The sequence below is a fragment of the Schistocerca americana genome, chromosome X, assembly GCF_021461395.2.
Source record: "Schistocerca americana isolate TAMUIC-IGC-003095 chromosome X, iqSchAmer2.1, whole genome shotgun sequence".
In the NCBI taxonomy this organism is placed as follows: Eukaryota; Metazoa; Arthropoda; class Insecta; order Orthoptera; family Acrididae; genus Schistocerca; species Schistocerca americana.
The window spans coordinates 354357154-354376483 of NC_060130.1; the positions used below are offsets into that span (position 1 = coordinate 354357154).

Sequence of the window (19330 nt, forward strand, 5' to 3'; positions counted from 1 at the left end):
TTAACTCTTTTCCCTTTCTTTGTTTCCTTAAATACTTGTAAGGGTGCTGATAACATTGCCACTGAGCACCTGTAGGCCGCCGCCGCCGCCACCACCACCATCACAAAAACTACTACTACTACTACTACTACTACTACTACTACCACCACCTAATGGTGCAATCAAGAAGAAATGAGATTTGATACGTAGTTCATGGGATATCATGCATCAGAGTCAAAGTGTAACAATGTTTTGGAAGACTATTGAGCAAATAAGGCAGAAGGCATAGACAACATTCTTTTGGAATTTCTAAAGTAATTGGGGGGAAGTGACAACTATTCAAGCTAGTTTGCAAAATCAATGAGACAGGGCACAGATCATTGGATTTTTGGAAAAATATCAAAAACAAGAATAATATTCAGGAAAAAGAAAAGCAAATTAAGGATCTGTTCAGAAAGTCAGTTCAGCATTAGGAAAGGTGTAGACACCAGAGAGGCAGTTGTGACATTGCACTTGATAATGGAAGCAAAATTTAAAAATAAATAAAATAAAATCAACTTGTTCATAGGATTTATCGACCTAGTTAAAGCTTTCGACAGTGTAAAGTGGTGAAAGATGTTTGAAATTCTCAGGAAAATATGTGTAAGGTCAAGAGAAAGACAGGTAATATACAACATGCACAGCAAGCAAGAGAGAAAAATAAGAAAGAAAGACCAGAAATGAATTGCTTGGATTAGAGAGCGTGTGAGACAAGGATTTAGCCATTCGCCCCAACTGTTCAATCTGTACATCAAAGAAGCAATGGTGGAAATAAAAGAAATTGTCAGGAGAAGGATTAAAATTCAGGGTGAAAAGGTGTATAAGATTTGCTTATTGTTATGCTCAGTGACAATAAAGAAGATTTGCAGGACTTCCTAAATGGAATGAACAGTCTATCGAGTTCTCACTATGGCTTGAAGGTAAATAGAAGAAGACAAGTAATGAGGAGTAGTAGATATGAGGTTAGCAATAAACTCAACATCAAAATGGGGGGCTACAAAGCAGATGAAGTGAAGGAATTCTGGTACCTAGGAAATAAAATAATGCAGATATGTGGTGGAGGGCATAAGAAAACAGACCAGCACAGGCAAAGAGGGCATTCCTGGACAAAAAAAGGGTACTTGTATCAAACATTGGCCTTAATTTGAGAAAGAAATTTCTGAGAATGTACTTTTGTAGTGTAGTGTCGTGTGGAAGTGAATCTTGGACTGTGGGAAAACAAGAAAAGAGAATTGAAACATTTGAGATGTGGTGCTCTAGAAGGATGTTGAAAAGTAAGTGGACTGATGAGAAATGAGGTTCTCTGCAGAATCAGTGAGGAGAGAAACATGGGGGAAATATTGACAAGGGGAAGGGACAAGATGATGGGACATGTGTAAGATATCAGAGAATAACATAAAACAATAGGGGTAGACAGAGATTGAAATATATGCAACAAATAATTGAGGAAGTTTGCAAGTGCTACTGTGAGGTGAAGTGGTTGGCACAGGAGAGCAATTTGTGATAGGCCACATCAAATCAGGCAGAAGACTGATGAGCCATAATGAAAAAGAAAGTGTCGCCTTCTAAAAGTACACTTTCTCCATTCATGTAGTGAAATTTCAAAGAATGAAGGAGAAAGTTGAGGCATAGCTTGTGATGAGTACAAATAACAGTGGCTGTGGCAAGCTCGAGAATATAGCCATATTTATACTGATATTTAAACTGCTGGCTTTGCTCAAACACTTAACTGCACATTTCATTAACTTCAGGATGTCTACTGACATCATTAATAGTGTGTGATGTTTCAAGTGTGAGCACTATGGACACAGAACCATTACGTGTAAGGGACAGGCTACTTGTGCAAAGTGCAATCAGTTAGTAATTTGCATGTTCATTGGATCATAATTGCAGTGTCTCCCTATGATGTTGAAAAAGTCTGTTAGTTTACATTTATGATGCCTTTCTCTGTGAAAAATATGGCTACATACTAACCATTTACATGAATCTAAAGCAACTCTCAGATCTCCCCCCCCCCCCTCCCCCCCACTCTCCAAATAGTGCTACATTCTTAACTCTCTCTCTCTCTCTCTCTCTCTCTCTCTCTCTCTCTCTCTCCCTCCCTCCCTCCCCCTCTCTCCCTCCCCCTCTCTCCCTCTCTCCCTCTCCCTCTCCCCTCCCTCCCCCCCCCCCCCCCCCCCACACACACACACACACACAGATAAATATATATATATACACAAAATAGCATTACTGATTAGATTAGATTCGGTTTTCATTCCTAGACCCAAAAAATGAGATGATTCTCGTGGGTGTAGAAGATGACAGAAAGTATAACATAAAACATTTTAATATAATACTTACTACCCTGGTCATTTGTCAGGAAATTGTTGAACTAGGTGAATACAATGCAGTAAACTGCAACAGCTAATATTTACAGAATTAACAAGCTGTCAGAATGAACCATTGTTAAGAACTATTAATAAATTTGTCGTACACAAAATACCTAATCTTGACTGTTGTGACCAAGTGCTGTAAAAACAGAAATCTAACAGATATTTTTATTTAAGCTGGGTTCACAGTCTCTATTAAGATATTCATCTATAGAGTAAAAGTAGTTGGCTATCAAAAAGTCTTTCAAACTCTGTTTAAACTATGCTTTAACTGAAACCAGGGTTTTAACGGTTGCTGGCAATTTATTGAAAATGTACGTTCCTGAATATTGGACCCCTTTTTGGACCAAGGTAAGTGATTTTAGGTCTTTATGTAGATTGTTCTTATTTTTAGTACTGATACTATGTATTGAGCTATTGGTTGGAAATAGAGATATATTATGTGCAACAAATTTCATTAAGGAAGAAATATACTGAGAAGCAGTGGTTAGAATACAAAGTTCCTTGAACAGGTTCTGCATGATATTCTGGAACTTACACCACAAATGATTCTTGTCACTCGTTTTTGCTCCCTGAAAGGCGTAGATGCCTCAGAGTGATTGGTGGGTCACGTTGTCCATAAACAGCCCTTTTCAATCTATCCCAGACATGTTCAATAAGGTTCATGTCTGGAGAACATGCTGGCCACTCTAGTCGAGTGATGTCGTTATCCTGGAGGAAGTCATTCACAAGATGTGCATGATGGGGGCACGAATTGTCGTCCATTAAGACAAATGCCTCGCCAGTATGCTGCCAATGGTTGCACTCGGTGAAGAGAATGTGATGCCAATCCTGAGTGGTCCATTGAGCATGTTGTTGGCCCATCTGCACTGCGCTGCATGTTGTCGTGGTTGCAAAGATGGGCCTCGCCATGGGTGTCGGGAGTGAAGTTGCGCATCATGCAGCCTATTGGGCACAGTTCGTCGTAACACAATGTCCTGTGGCTGCACAAAAAGCATTATTCAAGAAGGTGGCATTGCTGTCAGGGTTCCTATGAGCCATAATTCGTAGGTAGCAGTCGTCCACTGCAGTGGTAGCCCTTCTGCGGCCTGAGCAAGGCATGTCATTGACATTTCCTGTGTCTCTGTGTATCTTCTCCATGTCCGAACAACATCGCTTTGGATCACTCCGAGATGCCTGGAACTTCCCTTGTTGAGAGCCCTTCCTGGCACAAAGTAGTAATGCGGACACGATCAAACCGCGGTATAGAGTATCTAGGCATGGTTGAACTGCAGACAACACGAGCTGGTGGAATGACTGGAACTGATCGGCTGTCAGACCCCTCCCCCCCCTGCCCCACCCCTCCATCTAATAGGTGTTGCTCACGCATGGTTGCTTACATCTGTGGGCGGGTTTAGTGACATCTCAGAACAGTCAAAGGGTTTGTATCTGTGACAGAGTATCCACAGTCAACGTCTATCTTCTGGAGTTCTGGGAAATTGGGTGATGCAAAACTTTTTTTTTTTAATGTGTGTATTTATATCTCCTACTTCTGACATCATTCTCATTATGTTTGTATCATCTGCAAACAGAACAGACTTAGCATCTGGCAATGTAACAGGCGAGAGGTCATTAATGTACACAAAAAAAAGCACACAGATTGTTTTGAACATGAGCACATTAAGAAATTCTTCTACAGTGTAGAAGGAGTTTCCAGATTTCAGTTTGTGTTTGAAATCAACTTTTTTATCTATTAAATTCTTCAAATCTCTGGGTAAGTGATCAATAATTTTTATGACTGAATACCTCACTCATTTTTGTGCCACGGTATGGCTGAATGATCAATAGTGTAAGTCATTCTTCTGTTTAGTACGATATTTGTGAATGTTACTGTTGTTTCGAACAACAATTGATTGTAGATCACAAACTTCATGTAGTAGTAAAGCTGCCGTGAGACTTGTGAAACTGCTAATAGTGCAAAAATTTTATTTACAGCACCAAGTAAGTGCAGGTACTGTTGGTGATCATCAAATTTTGACTCAAGAATGTAAGTCAGTCATTGAAATAATGAAAATACAGAAGATAAGTTCTGTTTCTTGACACCAACAAAGTTCATATTCAAAAACAACCTGTGTTTCCTACATGTTTTAACTATTTAGCAAAACAAGTATGTGAGAAGAAAGTTTCTATGATGCAAAAACTATCAACAAATACTGTCATGAAGTGTCCAACCATCACTTGCTCCAGGGTCAGGTTTCTGAGGGCTTCTTATCATCACCACATTCATGTATGCTGCACGCAGGCAGAGCACACACTTCACTAATGCAACAGGATCGTTCTCTGCTATTGATTTGTTGCTGTGCTCACTTGTCCTTGCCCACACTGCCCACTGTGAAGCTGACATTGTCCTTCATCCCAGAGACCATTTCCCATTCTGAAGAAGCTTATCAGACAGAGCGTGCTTGTAAGAAACTTGCCCACATAGTTGCTCATCAAGGCAAACTGGTCAGTGTACTCCCCACATATAGTGTTTGAATGTAGAAATACACAATCGACTGTCGTGCTGATGCATTCATACTCTAATATTCGGGACAGCTTAGATGGCAGCCTGTCCCTTGGAGAAGGTGAAAAGTGCTGCACCGCTATCAGGGTCAGTCATGTGGCACTGTGAAGAATCAAAAGCAGACCATTTGCAGATAATGTCATATTTTTCACATAGTGAGGGCATAAAGCCTTTTTGTTAAGGCTAGCAAGAAGAGATGGTGGCAAGAATTCCTGAACACACATCATTTCATTGCATTTTGTTGCACTGGAGACCATCAGATGAATTATGCCAAGAGTGGAAAGTGCTCTGTTAGTGATTTCATCAGATGGCTATTAATAGCCAAAATCTAGATTTGCAAGAATAATAAAAACTAATGGGATTGCAACTGACTGCTGTGTGCTTTTCCTTCCTTATTGTCTACAATCACTGTGCACAACGGTTCCTGATTGAATCAAAGTTGGATAAGTAATGGTGTTCATCAAGTAAAGGAGACATTGTCTTGGCTGGTGAAACATTTCAGTCAAGTTACTATCAGAATTTGGCACGAACTTTGTAATCATCAGTCTTTGCGCCAATGTCCTGTATTAATTTCCATACCTCAATGTAATGTGTCATGAAGCAAGGGTCTGTGACACTGTTAATGGTGATCTGTCCATCAGATGGGGTCATTGAGCTCAGTGTGGTCACCTTGGTGCTATTCGCAAGGAGGAGGCAATGTGCGAGCACAGGGTTTTATCCTCTCCCTTCCTTCATCCATAACAACACAAACCCATCACTACACTGTACAAAGACTCATCACAGTCATACACACAACACAGATACACACATAACACATCATAATAGATCGGAGAAAGGCAACGGCAAACCACCTCCACTAGGACCTTGCCATGAATGGTGGTGCAGGATTCGTGCACCTGCTCCCTTGTGTTCATATCCTGAGTGTGAAACTATTTATTATTCTACCACCACCACAAGCTATGATCCAGCTTACCATCAGGTGTTTGCTGAGGAGAGGAGTTAGAACTTAAGTTCTACCAGTTATGAAATTTACTGCCACCCTCTATATATCTGACAGCAAGATTCACCATTGTTTGTGGCTCATAGGATACAACCAAGTCCATTCAATCATGTCGTGGCAGTTCATCAGAAATAGTCTAATAGTCCTGTCATTGCTTTTATCTTTATATATGAAGCAGGACAATTTCATGTCTTGTGAAAAGAAGCCATTTTAACTGCCCTCCTTAAACGTGGAAATGACATACATGTCAAAGCAGGCATTAGAGTATCATGTAGGAGGAAACAGGAGCTGTATCAGAATATGAAATACAGACAGAGCTGAGTTATAGAATTTTGCAACAGATAATACTGCAAAATGCTGAGGAATGTCATCAAACAGGTTGAAACAACACATTACTTCAAGAGAATAGAAAACTCACAGAATAAAATTAAAACTATATGGTCAGTTGTGAAAGAGCAAGTATCAAGGCAGAATATGGATGCTAAACATATTACACTTCTCTTACTTGAGAATGAAATTGTTTGTGATCCACCAGCATTGTGCAAAATATTTAATAATCACTTCTTAGCTGCGAGAAACAAGCAAAGATGGAGTTAAATAAATTATTGGACCATTAAAGGGTAATAATTTCCATGGGTATAATGAAATTTCAAGTAGAATAAAGAATACCAGTGCACCATACTTTAGCTCGGTACTGATTGGACAATGTATGTTTCAGGTGTTGTCTGTTTCCTGAAATACTCGTTAGTGAAACCATGTTATGAACAGGACAAAAGTAATATTGTAGACCATTACTGGCCAATTTCTTTGCTACCAGAGTTTTTGAGAAACCAATGTATAGGAGAGTAGTGGCACATCTTGGTATACATAATTTTATGTAAGACTCCCAGTTTGGCTTCAGGAAAGGAGTATCCATAGAAAATGCCGTTTATTCTTTTGTGCATGAAGCACAAGGAGGGCTAAGTGATAGGTTGAGGGCAGTGGCTGTTTTCATTGATTTGACATAAAAAAATTGTGATGATCATACAATACTTTTGCAGAAGTTGGAACATTATGGAATTAAGGGGAAAAGGTTTGCAGTTGTTCACTTCATATGCGGAAAGGAGGAAGCAGAAGGTTGCCCTCTAGTGTCAACACAAGGGGAGTGCTACAGGCTCTGTTCTCAATCTATTACTTTTATAAATCAATGATCTGATACTACTTGTTCATTTTGCAGATGACAGAAATGTTATTGTGAAAGATGTGTAATGTAATACAAGTGATGTAGTTAATAGGATAGCCAGTAAAACTAGCACATGGCTTTCAGAGAACAGATAAATGCCTAACTGTACAAAATGCAATGCATATAATTTTTGACATGGAGCTCTTGTAAAAGCAAAGTTTTGCTGTCTGAAGGTGGCCAGTCAGTGAAATCAACTGTTACAAATTCTTAAGACTAGAGTAGAGATGAAAGGCTATTTTGGGAGTATTAAGATCTTGTGCAGAAACTGAATGTTGCTATCATCGCTATAAGAATGACCTCCACAGCCTCTGATACTGAAACACAAAGGCTTGTCTACTTTGCTCACATTCACTCTGTTATCTCATATGGAGTTATATTTTTGGGCAGCAGGGTTCACTCACCGAGAATATTCTAATTCCAGACTGATCTACGGTGTCAGTTTATAATCTTCATGTAGGCTGTTGTTTGAGTATTTCAGAATTCTAACTCTGTTATCCCTGTACATACACTCCTGGAAATGGAAAAAAGAACACATTGACGCCGGTGTGTCAGACCCACCATACTTGCTCCGGACACTGCGAGAGGGCTGTACAAGCAATGATCACACGCACGGCACAGCGGACACACCAGGAACCGCGGTGTTGGCCGTCGAATGGCGCTAGCTGCGCAGCATTTGTGCACCGCCGCCGTCAGTGTCAGCCAGTTTGCCATGGCATACGGAGCTCCATCGCAGTCTTTAACACTGGTAGCATGCCGCGACAGCGTGGACGTGAACCGTATGTGCAGTTGACGGACTTTGAGCGAGGGCGTATAGTGGGCATGCGGGAGGCCGGGTGGACGTACCGCCGAATTGCTCAACACGTGGGGCGTGAGGTCTCCTCAGTACATCGATGTTGTCGCCAGTGGTCGGCGGAAGGTGCACGTGCCCGTCGACCTGGGACCGGACCGCAGCGACGCACGGATGCACGCCAAGACCGTAGGATCCTACGCAGTGCCGTAGGGGACCGCACCGCCACTTCCCAGCAAATTAGGGACACTGTTGCTCCTGGGGTATCGGCGAGGACCATTCGCAACCGTCTCCATGAAGCTGGGCTACGGTCCCGCACACCTTTAGGCCGTCTTCCCCACACGCCCCAACATCGTGCAGCCCGCCTCCAGTGGTGTCGCGACAGGCGTGAATGGAGGGACGAATGGAGACGTGTTGTCTTCAGCGATGAGAGTCGCTTCTGCCTTGGTGCCAATGATGGTCGTATGCGTGTTTGGCGCCGTGCAGGTGAGCGCCACAATCAGGACTGCATACGACCGAGGCACACAGGGCCAACACCCGGCATCATGGTGTGCGGAGAGATCTCCTACACTGGCCGTACACCACTGGTGATCGTCGAGGGGACACTGAATAGTGCACGGTACATCCAAATCGTCATCGAACCCATCGTTCAACCATTCCTAGACCGGCAAGGGAACTTGCTGTTCCAACAGGACAATGCACGTCCGCATGTATCCCGTGCCACCCAACGTGCTCTAGAAGGTGTAAGTCAACTACCCTGGTCAGCAAGATCTCCGGATCTGTCCCCCATTGAGCATGTTTGGGACTGGATGAAGCGTCGTCTCACGCGGTCTGCACGTCCAGCACGAACGCTGGTCCAACTGAGGCGCCAGGTGGAAATGGCATGGCAAGCCGTTCCACAGGACTACATCCAGCATCTCTACGATCGTCTCCATGGGAGAATAGCAGCCTGCATTGCTGCGAATGGTGGATATACACTGTACTAGTGCCGACATTGTGCATGCTCTGTTGCCTGTGTCTATGTGCCTGTGGTTCTGTCAGTGTGATCATGTGATGTATCTGACCCCAGGAATGTGTCAATAAAGTTTCCCCTTCCTGGGACAATGAATTCACGGTGTTCTTATTTCAATTTCCAGGAGTGTATATTCCATCATGAGAATTGCTGTTGCCATTATAGACTCATTCAGAAGAAATTGCAACATTTGTTCAGGGAACATGCCAGAAAAATGATATTCACTTGGATAACACTTCCTTAAAAATTTAACATAAAGGTGTGCACTATTCTACAGGTCTTATTTCCGGAAGTAAAAACAAGTGACAAACACCATGTATTCATGTCCAAGTTGAAAGGTTTCCTTTGTACAGATTATTTATATTCTGTACAGGAGTTCCTCACAGTAGATGATAACTTTTCTGTGTTAATGTGTTATTTATTTGTGTACTCTGTTTTTCATCTTTTATTAATTCTTTAATTAATTGTTCATAAATTTTCTAGTCAGCTTTCTATGAACTACGTACTGATTCATTTCATGACCAAATAGCTTTTGCTTGCACGGACCCTGGTAAATAACTAAAATAAAATAGGTATCGTATTGTGGTCCTCACAAGGTGCAGGAAAGGCATTGGATCACATGATCAGCTACTGCCCTGTCCGTATCTTAGAATCCAGGGTTCTTCCTGATTGTTTTCATTGTGGGTTTGTGAGATATCATTAGACTCTTAATAACTTTAGTGTGCTGGAAGGAGCTATACAACAAGCTTTCTTACACTTGAGTCAGATAATATAGATTTTCTTTTGTCCATTTTCCAGTATCCACAGGTCAGTTGAGCCAACAACTAATCGGCTGGAAAAATGGGGAAGAAGTAATAGTTTGAAATTTTATTGTAAAGTGCCTGTGTCTTTTTTAACCATTCATGTGATGTTTTTAGTTTGTCTTAATTGAGCGTAAGGAATATGCTCACAACTTTTAAAAAATATACATCATTCCTGGGTATAATTTTTTTATAAAAAGCTTACCTAGTTGCTACATGCAAGGGACTTAAAGGTTAAGTCTCTCAAAGTTCTTGATATTTTTAAAATTTAAAATCATACTGCCTGACGAATAAAGTGAAACACTCAGATGGGAGAGGAGGAGATGCAATGAAACTTCATAAGTTGAGAGGGTGTTTGATGTTACTTCGGTGATCACAAAAGGGAGTCAGATTTACAAAGAACTTAGCACTACAAGCCCACTTATCAGTACGACGTTGCATCACTCTAACTTGGATACATGCACTGATTCAGTTGGGAAGTGTCATAAAGCTATTCTATCCTCTCCTGAGGCGAGCCGGCCTGCAACTGTTATAACTGGTCTTTGATATCCAGGATACTGGCACTGGTGCAACACGTGTTCTGTTGGGGACAGATTAGGTGATCTTGCTGGCCACGGAAGCATCCCAGCATCACACAGACAGCTCATAGAGATGGGTCTAGCACATGAGGACACACGATGTCATTGACATACTGTTGTGCCATTAAGCACTCCCTGGATCACTACCAGCCATGAGATGAAGTTGTACTTGATGTCTCCCCACATTGTGATGCCAGGAATAGCACCACCGTGTGTATCCAAATCTTTGGAAGAAAGGGACTTCTCCCCAGGTTCTTGCCATACAATTCATTGGTGAGCAGAATGTGATACCATTCATCAGCAGTCCATTCTTCTTAGTCATGGCACTACTCCAAATGCAGCCGTTTTTGTTGTGATATTAATGGCATCCTACACATGGGATGGTAATTTTCTTGTCTGGCAGCTGCTAGTCTCCAGCTAATGGTGCAGGATGACACAGAATGTTAATCCATTACTTGTTCCTGCATGTCAGGTGCAGATGTGAAGAAATTGTGATGTGCTTGCTGCACAATATTGCGATCCTCCCTTGTGGTCATCCGGAACCTTGACGACGACTATGCGAGTATGCCTGCCCTCATGTTTCTGTGCAGTCAGACACTGCAGCACCAACACTTCCAAATGCACCACAAATCTGGGTGTTTCATGATTTGACAAACCAACCAGTGAAGATCCACAATGAGGCCCCTTTCAAACTCAGTCAGGTGGTGATAATGCTGTCTCTCACAAGTACAAGTTATCTCCATGTCCTTCACAGTGATCACTCAACATCCGACTCTGTTCTCATCTCTTATACACCGTACCGAGTTTGGTAACAACACTAGTGAATGCTGGTGGCAGTAGTACCTGTCATAGACTTATATTTCTAATCATTTACATATCCATTGATGGTGTGTATGTGTATGAACACATCTTGTCTTTTTTTTGGCTTGTAGAGTTTGTTAACCACAGAGCTTGTCTGGCCAACAAAACCTCTCTGATAAAGTGTGATTCACTATTTGTATAATCCTGACGTTCCCTACACCCTTCCCCTCACACAATCCATACCACAATGTGCTTACATGCCTAATCATAGAGAGGGGTGTCTGATTTTTTTGGACTTTCAATATTAACCGACATGACCTTGCTACGTTGGTCATGTGGTGCAGCTTAAAGCAATAGGAAGCTACAGTTGTTATATTACCAGAGGACATATAGCTCCACTGTATGAGTTATTGATGACGGTGTCCTCTTCAGTGAAATACTCCGTAGATAAAATAGTCCCCCATACACATGTCTTGTAATGACAGTGTAATAATAGTGTTGAACCAGAATAATTCTATAATTGATGCTGTTTGTTGCTGTAGAATATACACTAGCAGTATGCCTATTTCTGCTCGTTGGCCACCTTCATGCTATTTGCAGGCAAATACACTTTGTTAACAGTTTTAAAATTATAACTAATTACAATTTTGTTTGGTTGTGTGTTGGTACTTGCATCCATATTGCATCAAGGTGCTGTTGCTGTCTAATAATTTAATTGCTGCATAAGGTACTTCAGTTGCAGCCTAATTTTATTTTTTAATCGTTTAATTTAATTTTGATTTATGAGTCCTGTTGTTGAGAAATGTCAGCTGAGGTCTTTTATCAATGTAAGTGAAAATTAAATGAATAAAAAATAAAATCGGGCTGCAATTGAAGTTCCTTATGCAGAAATTAGATTATAAGACAGCAACGGTACCATGACAACAGTATGGATGTAAGTACCAACACACAATCAAACAAAATTGTTATTAGTTATAATTTTAAAACTGTTAACAAAGTGTATTTGCCTGTAGATAGCCTGAAAATGGTCATAGAGCTGAATAGGTCTATTGCTACTGTATATTCTACAGCAATCCAACAACATCAATTAATAGCAGCAGCATTTTGGTTCAATGCTATTATTATTTTGTAGGGTGCTATCATCAGAGAAAACTAATCTGGTGTTCTATGGGTCAGAGCATGGAAAATTAGATGTCTTTAGTTGTTAAGTAGGTTAGAGAACTTGGAAAGGTGTTTTGATAGGCTGAAGTTGGGTACAGTGGGTATTAGTGAAGAAGGGTAGCAGGAAGAGCAGCACAAAGCATAGTGAACACCTAGTCACAGCCAAGATAATCACAAGACTGATCACAGTACTGAAAGTATATGTATGCCTACTGACTCTGTAGGCTGTGAAGTGGCTGAAAGAAAGTGTGATGTGGTGACAGAAATTATTCAGTTTGTTAACAGAGATGTTCATTTAATTGTGATTTTTTTGGGGGGGGGGGGGGGGGACTACAATTTAATTGTAGGACAAGGAAAAGTTGTGGGACAACATGCACCGAACAAAAGACACGAAAGAGGAAGCCACCTGGTAGCATTTTGCACAAAGCACAATTTAACCATTGTGGGCACTTGGTGCAAGAATCATGAAAAGAGGTTGCATTGAAGAGACCTGGTGACACTATACTGTTTCAGATAGAGAGAAGTGGTATTGACAGAAAGTGCAAAATAATGAAGCTGAAGGAGAGTGCAAAGCTTTAAAAGCATGCATGTCCCTATAGAGGAGAATTAAAACCATAAGGGAAAAGAAAAGTGGCTGTATTAGTATCAAGAGCCTTCCTAAGCAAAGAAGGGAAAGTCGAAAGTTGGAAGGGATTTATAGAAGGGTTATACAATGGGAAGAAAATTGAAGTGAGTATTATGGAAAAGGAAGAGGAAGTAGATAAATACTCCCAGCCACGTCAACACTTGCCACGAGCCTCAGTGACCTGAAGCATGGATGGAATGTGACAACTCCGTTCCCAATAGGGAGCTCTAGACACACTTCCACTATCCATCTAGAAATAACATGGTCACACGTGTGGCTTTTTGGATCAGGCCTCTGTAAGAAGATGCCGTGTGTACATTGGCAGTTGTTACTTTCCAGCAGTAACTAGTAATCACTACCTGATGTTGATTTCATGTGAATCAGCAGCAGACCTGAGAGCCATATATTGATGATGGTTACTCTTTGCCTGAATCCATACCAACTGAAAATATATGAGTTTCCTCATCCATCAAGGCATCACTCCTCCAGTAGTCATTTTAATGTGATCTGCTGCTATTCTTGAGTCTGCTGTGTCACATAAGCAAAAGCATCAGTTGCTATCTTCAGCTCTGACAGCTAACTGCTTGACATATTATGACTACAGAGCTTTTTACATACCAGAGATAAAACTACAATCAAAACTGCAGATTAGAGATGTGAAATGTATCAACATACTTACTAGCCATTGTGAAAGTATTCAGAACTGCACTGAAAGATAGTTCCCCATCCAGCCTATTTCGAAGATTTGACTCCATGCGACTCTTCTGTGTCCTATTCTTGAAGAATAGCTTGAATGAAAAACATTTTTCTCAAATGATGAAGATATCTTTGTTCTAAATATGTATTCAACAAAGTCAGAAACAAATCTGTCTTCTAAGGAATAAAAACAGCCTGACTGTTTCTGACCCAAATTCATTAAGCTTAATGGAGATTTTGACAAGAAGTTTTTTTAAACGATGATTATTATGTTTTCCATCGGCAAGACCACTGACATCTCCTCCTTTTCCTGTATAAGGACAAACAGTTGCTTTTACATGTAAAAAATATTGATAGTATTTAGATTTCTTTTTCTATGTGAAGTGTCAAGAGTTACAGAAATATGGTTCATTTATTTAAGAAGTAAGCCACAAATTGTTGCAGGTTCACCATTCTACAAGCAAATTTCAGTTGTTCCAAATATTCTGTTTCTTCATGTAATAATATATCATTTGTGGTTGCAGATTATGAGGTCCTCAGCCAGACAGTGCAGGATTTCTTATCTGAAGAAGAGGAGCCACTTTTGAATGATGGCAAGAGTGAAAATGTGGGACTAAAAAGTCTGTGTGAAACATGTGGTGAAAATAAAGGTCTTTCAGAAAATTGTAGCCATTCAGCTGAAAAATGCAATCCAGACAGGGATGAATGTTCAGTGTCAGAAGATTTGAAACAGGTTGATAAAGCCAAAACACATGACAAAAGCTCTACTGGTCTGATTAAAAAAACAGAAGATAAAAAATGTACTGCCATCAGTAGTCTTGATATGGGCAATAATTGCACTCTGCTAGAAACAGAGACTAAATCTACCTCTGTTAGCAGACCGTTGACATTGGTAGAACAGAAAATGGGCACAAGTGTCCAAATAGGAGTGGATGAATGCAGTACAGCTCAGCAAGTACTGAGTAGTGAACGTGGAATGAGAGTGAGAACAATAAAAACTGACCCCAAAATAACTGTACAGCTGGTAGAGAATGTACCTGGTGTTTCTATGGAAACAGAAAAAGGAAAATCTGTTGTGGTGTTGCAGGCAGGAAATGACAAACCAACATTGCAAAATAAATGGAGTGACATTGATGAGCCAGTGCAGTCAGATAGGAATGGATCTGATGCAGCTTTTCATGTGGGAAGAAGTGAGTGTGCAAAGAAGAAACATGATAGTCTTGTGCATGCAATGAAAGATATACATGATGGGACAATGCAGGCAGTAAGGAATAAAGCTGGTGTTCAGATTCGTAAGACCCAACTTAACGTGACTGCAAAAGAAATAAAGGAGCAGGGTGTTACAAAGTCCGTACCACAGAGGAAATTTGAAGCAACTCAACAGACTATAAAGAATCACAATGATGGAACTACAGATACCCTTCTTAAAGACAAGGCATCTTCTGAAAACACTGTGTTGAGAGAAGGTTCTCACAATACGACAAAAAGTGCTAATACAGGTTCTGAATCACAATGTAGAGAGCAGGATTCTTACACCAGTATCAATACTGACTTGTCTGGATTGAACAATGCTCAAACAGAAATGGCAAATGAAAATGGAGATGATGCAGGAAATGACTCACCAGATTCTTTTGATCGTATATTAAATGCATTAAAAACTGGATCGGAATCAGTTTCGTGCCAAGAAAATTTAAGTAGCGATCCAGATTTCGAATCGGAATTGGCCATGCTGGAAGAGACAGTTCACAGCATAGAGTCTGACAGTTGTGGTCCCTCTGGACTGGAGCTAGTGCGGAACAATAGTAACCCATTAGGACCTCCTCCACATCTAGCTTCTCCGAGAGGAAATAAAGTGTCTGTAAATAATTACGGTACTGTACAATATGAAGCAGTTATGGATAATGCTAGAGATGCAATTGTTTCAAATATTTTAAATCAGACTTCTGAACAGTGTATTAAAGAAATGAACCCAGTGAATATAAATGCAGCTCCCGTAATCTTTGAGGATTTGGTTTTACGAGACGTAGAGCCTGTCCATGACAGAGTAAAATCGTCTGAAACGTCCGACTTGCAACTGCCAATGGATGCTGCTCAGATACTGCAATTGGCAGATAGCATGGAAGAGAGCCTCTGCAGTTCAGGTAAGTTTTCAGAATCTTTCTGAATAGTGTTTTTTTCTGTGGCAGGTTGATGTATTACTTTGCCTCGGCACAAAACACTATTTCATCTGTAGGCCATCACTTGTTGGTCTCTTTGTTAATACTGCATATCCCTCAGTTTTCAGCTTCTATAATAAGAAAGTAACTTAAAATGTTGCACTGACCAGAGAGATGTTTTCATCCTGGACAGCTAGCTGAAATGAATTTTAATTTAAAGGATGAATATTTAACTTACCAGGAGAGTGTGCACTGTTTTGAGGTTCCTCACCGATTAAAACTGTGTGTTGAAGAGGATCTTGAACCTCAAACCTTGACTTTTTCAGCCAGTGCTCTTACTGATTGAACTACCTGGCACAACTTGTGACCGGCCGTCACCACTGCAAGATATGTGGGAGACCTTCCGTGAACTGTGGAAAATAAGAGTTGGGTACTGGCAGAATTGAAGCTTTGAGGGCAGTGCACGAGTCGTGCGTGGATAGCTGTCAGTAAAAGCATTGGATGCAAAATATGAGCTTCAGAATTGAAATGCTGGTTTGGCACATGGTTTTAATCTGTTGTGAAGTTTCCACTGTTAATATGCTAGAAGGCAATGTTTTAAACAGTTATGAACCGAGCTGCACTCGGGCTGCCCATGTTTAGGTTTTCTGTAATTTCTCTAAATAACATAAGGTGAATGGTGCAATTCTCAAAACCTGTTTCCTGTGCCCCCCCCCCCCCCCCTCCCCTGCTCCATGTTTAATCTGAGCTCATACTCAGTCTTTAATGTCATAATTGCAGACTGGATGTTAAACACTGATCCTCCATCTTTTTCTCATCAGTGCATATTTTGTATTTGTTTCTCTGTACAATTTTGCTTAATTTATCATATTTGCTTTATAATAGATGCAGTAGTTCCCTATTACAAATATGTTTTGCTGTAACAGGCAACATCCTACTTCTTGATCAATGTAATGAATGGTATGTAATATTGTCACAATAGGGATAGCATAACACAAAAACAAAACATCAAAAACAATCCATTAGTAAAGGAAGTGTACAACAGCTACAAAACTATAAATATTAACTAAAGAGAAATATTGCGTCTGGTTGTATACATTTATTTGCTTGTTAAAATTATAATTCGAAAATAGCTGACTAATGACTTTTCACTTAGTAATTATTTTCATATGTAGGACACAGATTTGTAGAGATTCTACAATGTGAATGGTAGCCCTTACTCTATTAACCATAAATTGGTTACAGTTTTAAACTACTTTGCATAGTACTTAGAATACATGTAATATAGTATTCATTTTTGATACTCTTGCTTGGCCAACAGATTTCAGAATCTCTTAAAAATGGAAAAGAATAAAGTATTCTTTAAGCAAAGTGTAATACAAGTGCTAAATGACAGATTCTGTACATTTGAGGGCATCCAACTACATAAATTATATACATGTATCTTAATTAAATTTCGCAATTTAGGCTACATATGCAACATACAGGGGATTATTTTTCCATGCACATCATTGAAATAAAAAAGTAAGTTTGTGAACTATATTCACTGAGTAGTGGTTTATGTAGAGCCAACATATATTGAAGTGTTGTGACGCCTGCCTCATACCCCACCCATGCATAAACCACCTCCATTCTCACTCCCTCCTCCTCCTCCTTCGCCTCCTCCACTGAGTATTACTACTTTTTTATCTGATGCAGATTCAGAACGTCATCAGCATGTCCCAGCGACAGGACCACAACCTGAGGCACTAATTGAAACTGATGTGTGTCGTAAAAATCTTGCATATCACATTGCTGAGGAGCACAAAAAACTTATGCAAGTGCTTGATGCTGCTGAAGAGCAAGTGAAAGGTGACTAGAAGATTAATATTACTTGATGTCATGAAATTGAAAGACATATTTTATAATTTAACATTATACATTGTTTGAAATAATTTTTTTTTTTTTTTCAGACCTAGAATCTAAATGTATGGATGAAAGTGAGAAGATGAGACCTACAGATATTCAACGGCGTATGAAGAAAATTATAAAAATACTTAATCTTGTTAATGGCCTGACGAAACAAGACAGTGTTCAGTCAACAAAAAATATCTCAGACTCTAAATAACATTTTATTTTAAATAACATTCTTGAGTTAGGAATGATTATTCATGTGCTCAGGGACCTGCAGAACATATTTCATGATTCTGCCTTATTGTACATTCTGTAATTTCGTATCGTACTATAGGATATTCATTTTTGTAAATACATTAAACTTACCTTTATTTATTTTGTTAAATTTTAATTTCATTTGTGAATTAATATATGTTATTGTTTTTCCTCTGTAGAAGATTAGATTTCCAAATAGTTGGGAGAAAATACTTTAATGAAGAATGATACCAGATTTGTGTTACTTATACTTTCAGTACAATGACTACAGTGTTATTTTGGTAGACAATGAGTGTTCTAAGTGTAAATGTAAATCTGTATTTTCAGCTGAAAATTAGCTTGCTTGACACATGTCAGACCAGATTAGCAAACCATTAAACCTTGACTGAAATGTGAGAAGTTATATTAATATCATGAATCATGAAAGTAACATGAAATACGTGATTTGTTGAGAGAGAGAGAGAGAGAGAGAGAGAGAGAGAGAGAGAGAGAGAGAGAGAGAGAGTGGGTGGGTGGGTGGGTGGGTGGTCTTTGATCTTGCTGAGATTCCGAAAACCGAACGGATGAGACCTACAGGTACCTTTTTAAGGAAGAAAAAAAAAACAGATATATGTCAGCCATCTGTACTTATATTGATGTCTGTTGTAATGTTGTACAGACACAATGTCAGAAGAAATGCCAACCAAGTTTTATTCTGCTTCCAAATGAAAAGGTCACAATAACAGTTAATGAATTATGGAACAGTACAAAGTCTTATAACTATAGAACACATCAGTTTACAATCTTGTAGGTAAGCATACAATAAGCAAGTAAACATAAGTGAGACCGAGAGCCCGAAGCGCCAGGCTTATATCGGGCTGTTGTCCACATGGTACAGCACTTGCTGCACCGTCTATCCGGGATACGAGACGGCGTCTCTAGGCCGGCTGCGGAGCAACTTGTATAGGGAGCTGTTTGATTGTGTGTGCTCGCATTATATGGTTACAACACTCCTTCCCCCGTGGAAAAAAACTGTTCATTGTGGAACTGCCCATGTCTTCATCAATAGATAACGACTGCTGCACCAGGTGGTGTGCTGTATGACATGTGGCCCAGCTCCTTCACCAGGGTGTATACGATCTGGGAAAAACCCGGGAATTTTTTCATCCGGGAGAAAACCGGGAAAAACCTGGGAATTGTTTAGAATTCCGGGAATTTTTCATTGTTTTAGTTTTCAGTTAAATTTTTGTGATTTTAACGGGTAAGAACCAATACTCTAACAAAGGATATTACTGTATCCCGCTACTGCAGAATAATACTGCAGCAACAAAACATGAACGAGAGAAAAAAGAAAACGAAAATAAAACTTAAGTAGCAAAGAAAATGCACGGTATACAACAACAAAACAGTGCTAATACAAGCATCTGCCAACA

The 19330-nt window shown here is 40.0% G+C and overlaps 1 protein-coding gene across 3 annotated transcripts in view; it reads left to right on the forward strand.

Annotated features, from left to right (window-relative positions):
• The window catches only part of LOC124554729, a 284948-nt gene extending 266900 nt beyond the window's left edge, over positions 1-18048 (forward strand). For all 3 annotated transcript variants that reach the window (XM_047128375.1, XM_047128377.1, XM_047128376.1), the window contains exons 21-23: positions 14139-15755; positions 17469-17621; positions 17723-18048. In XM_047128375.1, coding sequence (XP_046984331.1) covers positions 14139-15755; positions 17469-17621; positions 17723-17877 — 1925 coding nt within the window. In that variant the 3' untranslated portion in view covers positions 17878-18048. The remainder of the gene's footprint in view (positions 1-14138; positions 15756-17468; positions 17622-17722) is intronic.
• Positions 18049-19330: the final 1282 nt, after the last annotated feature.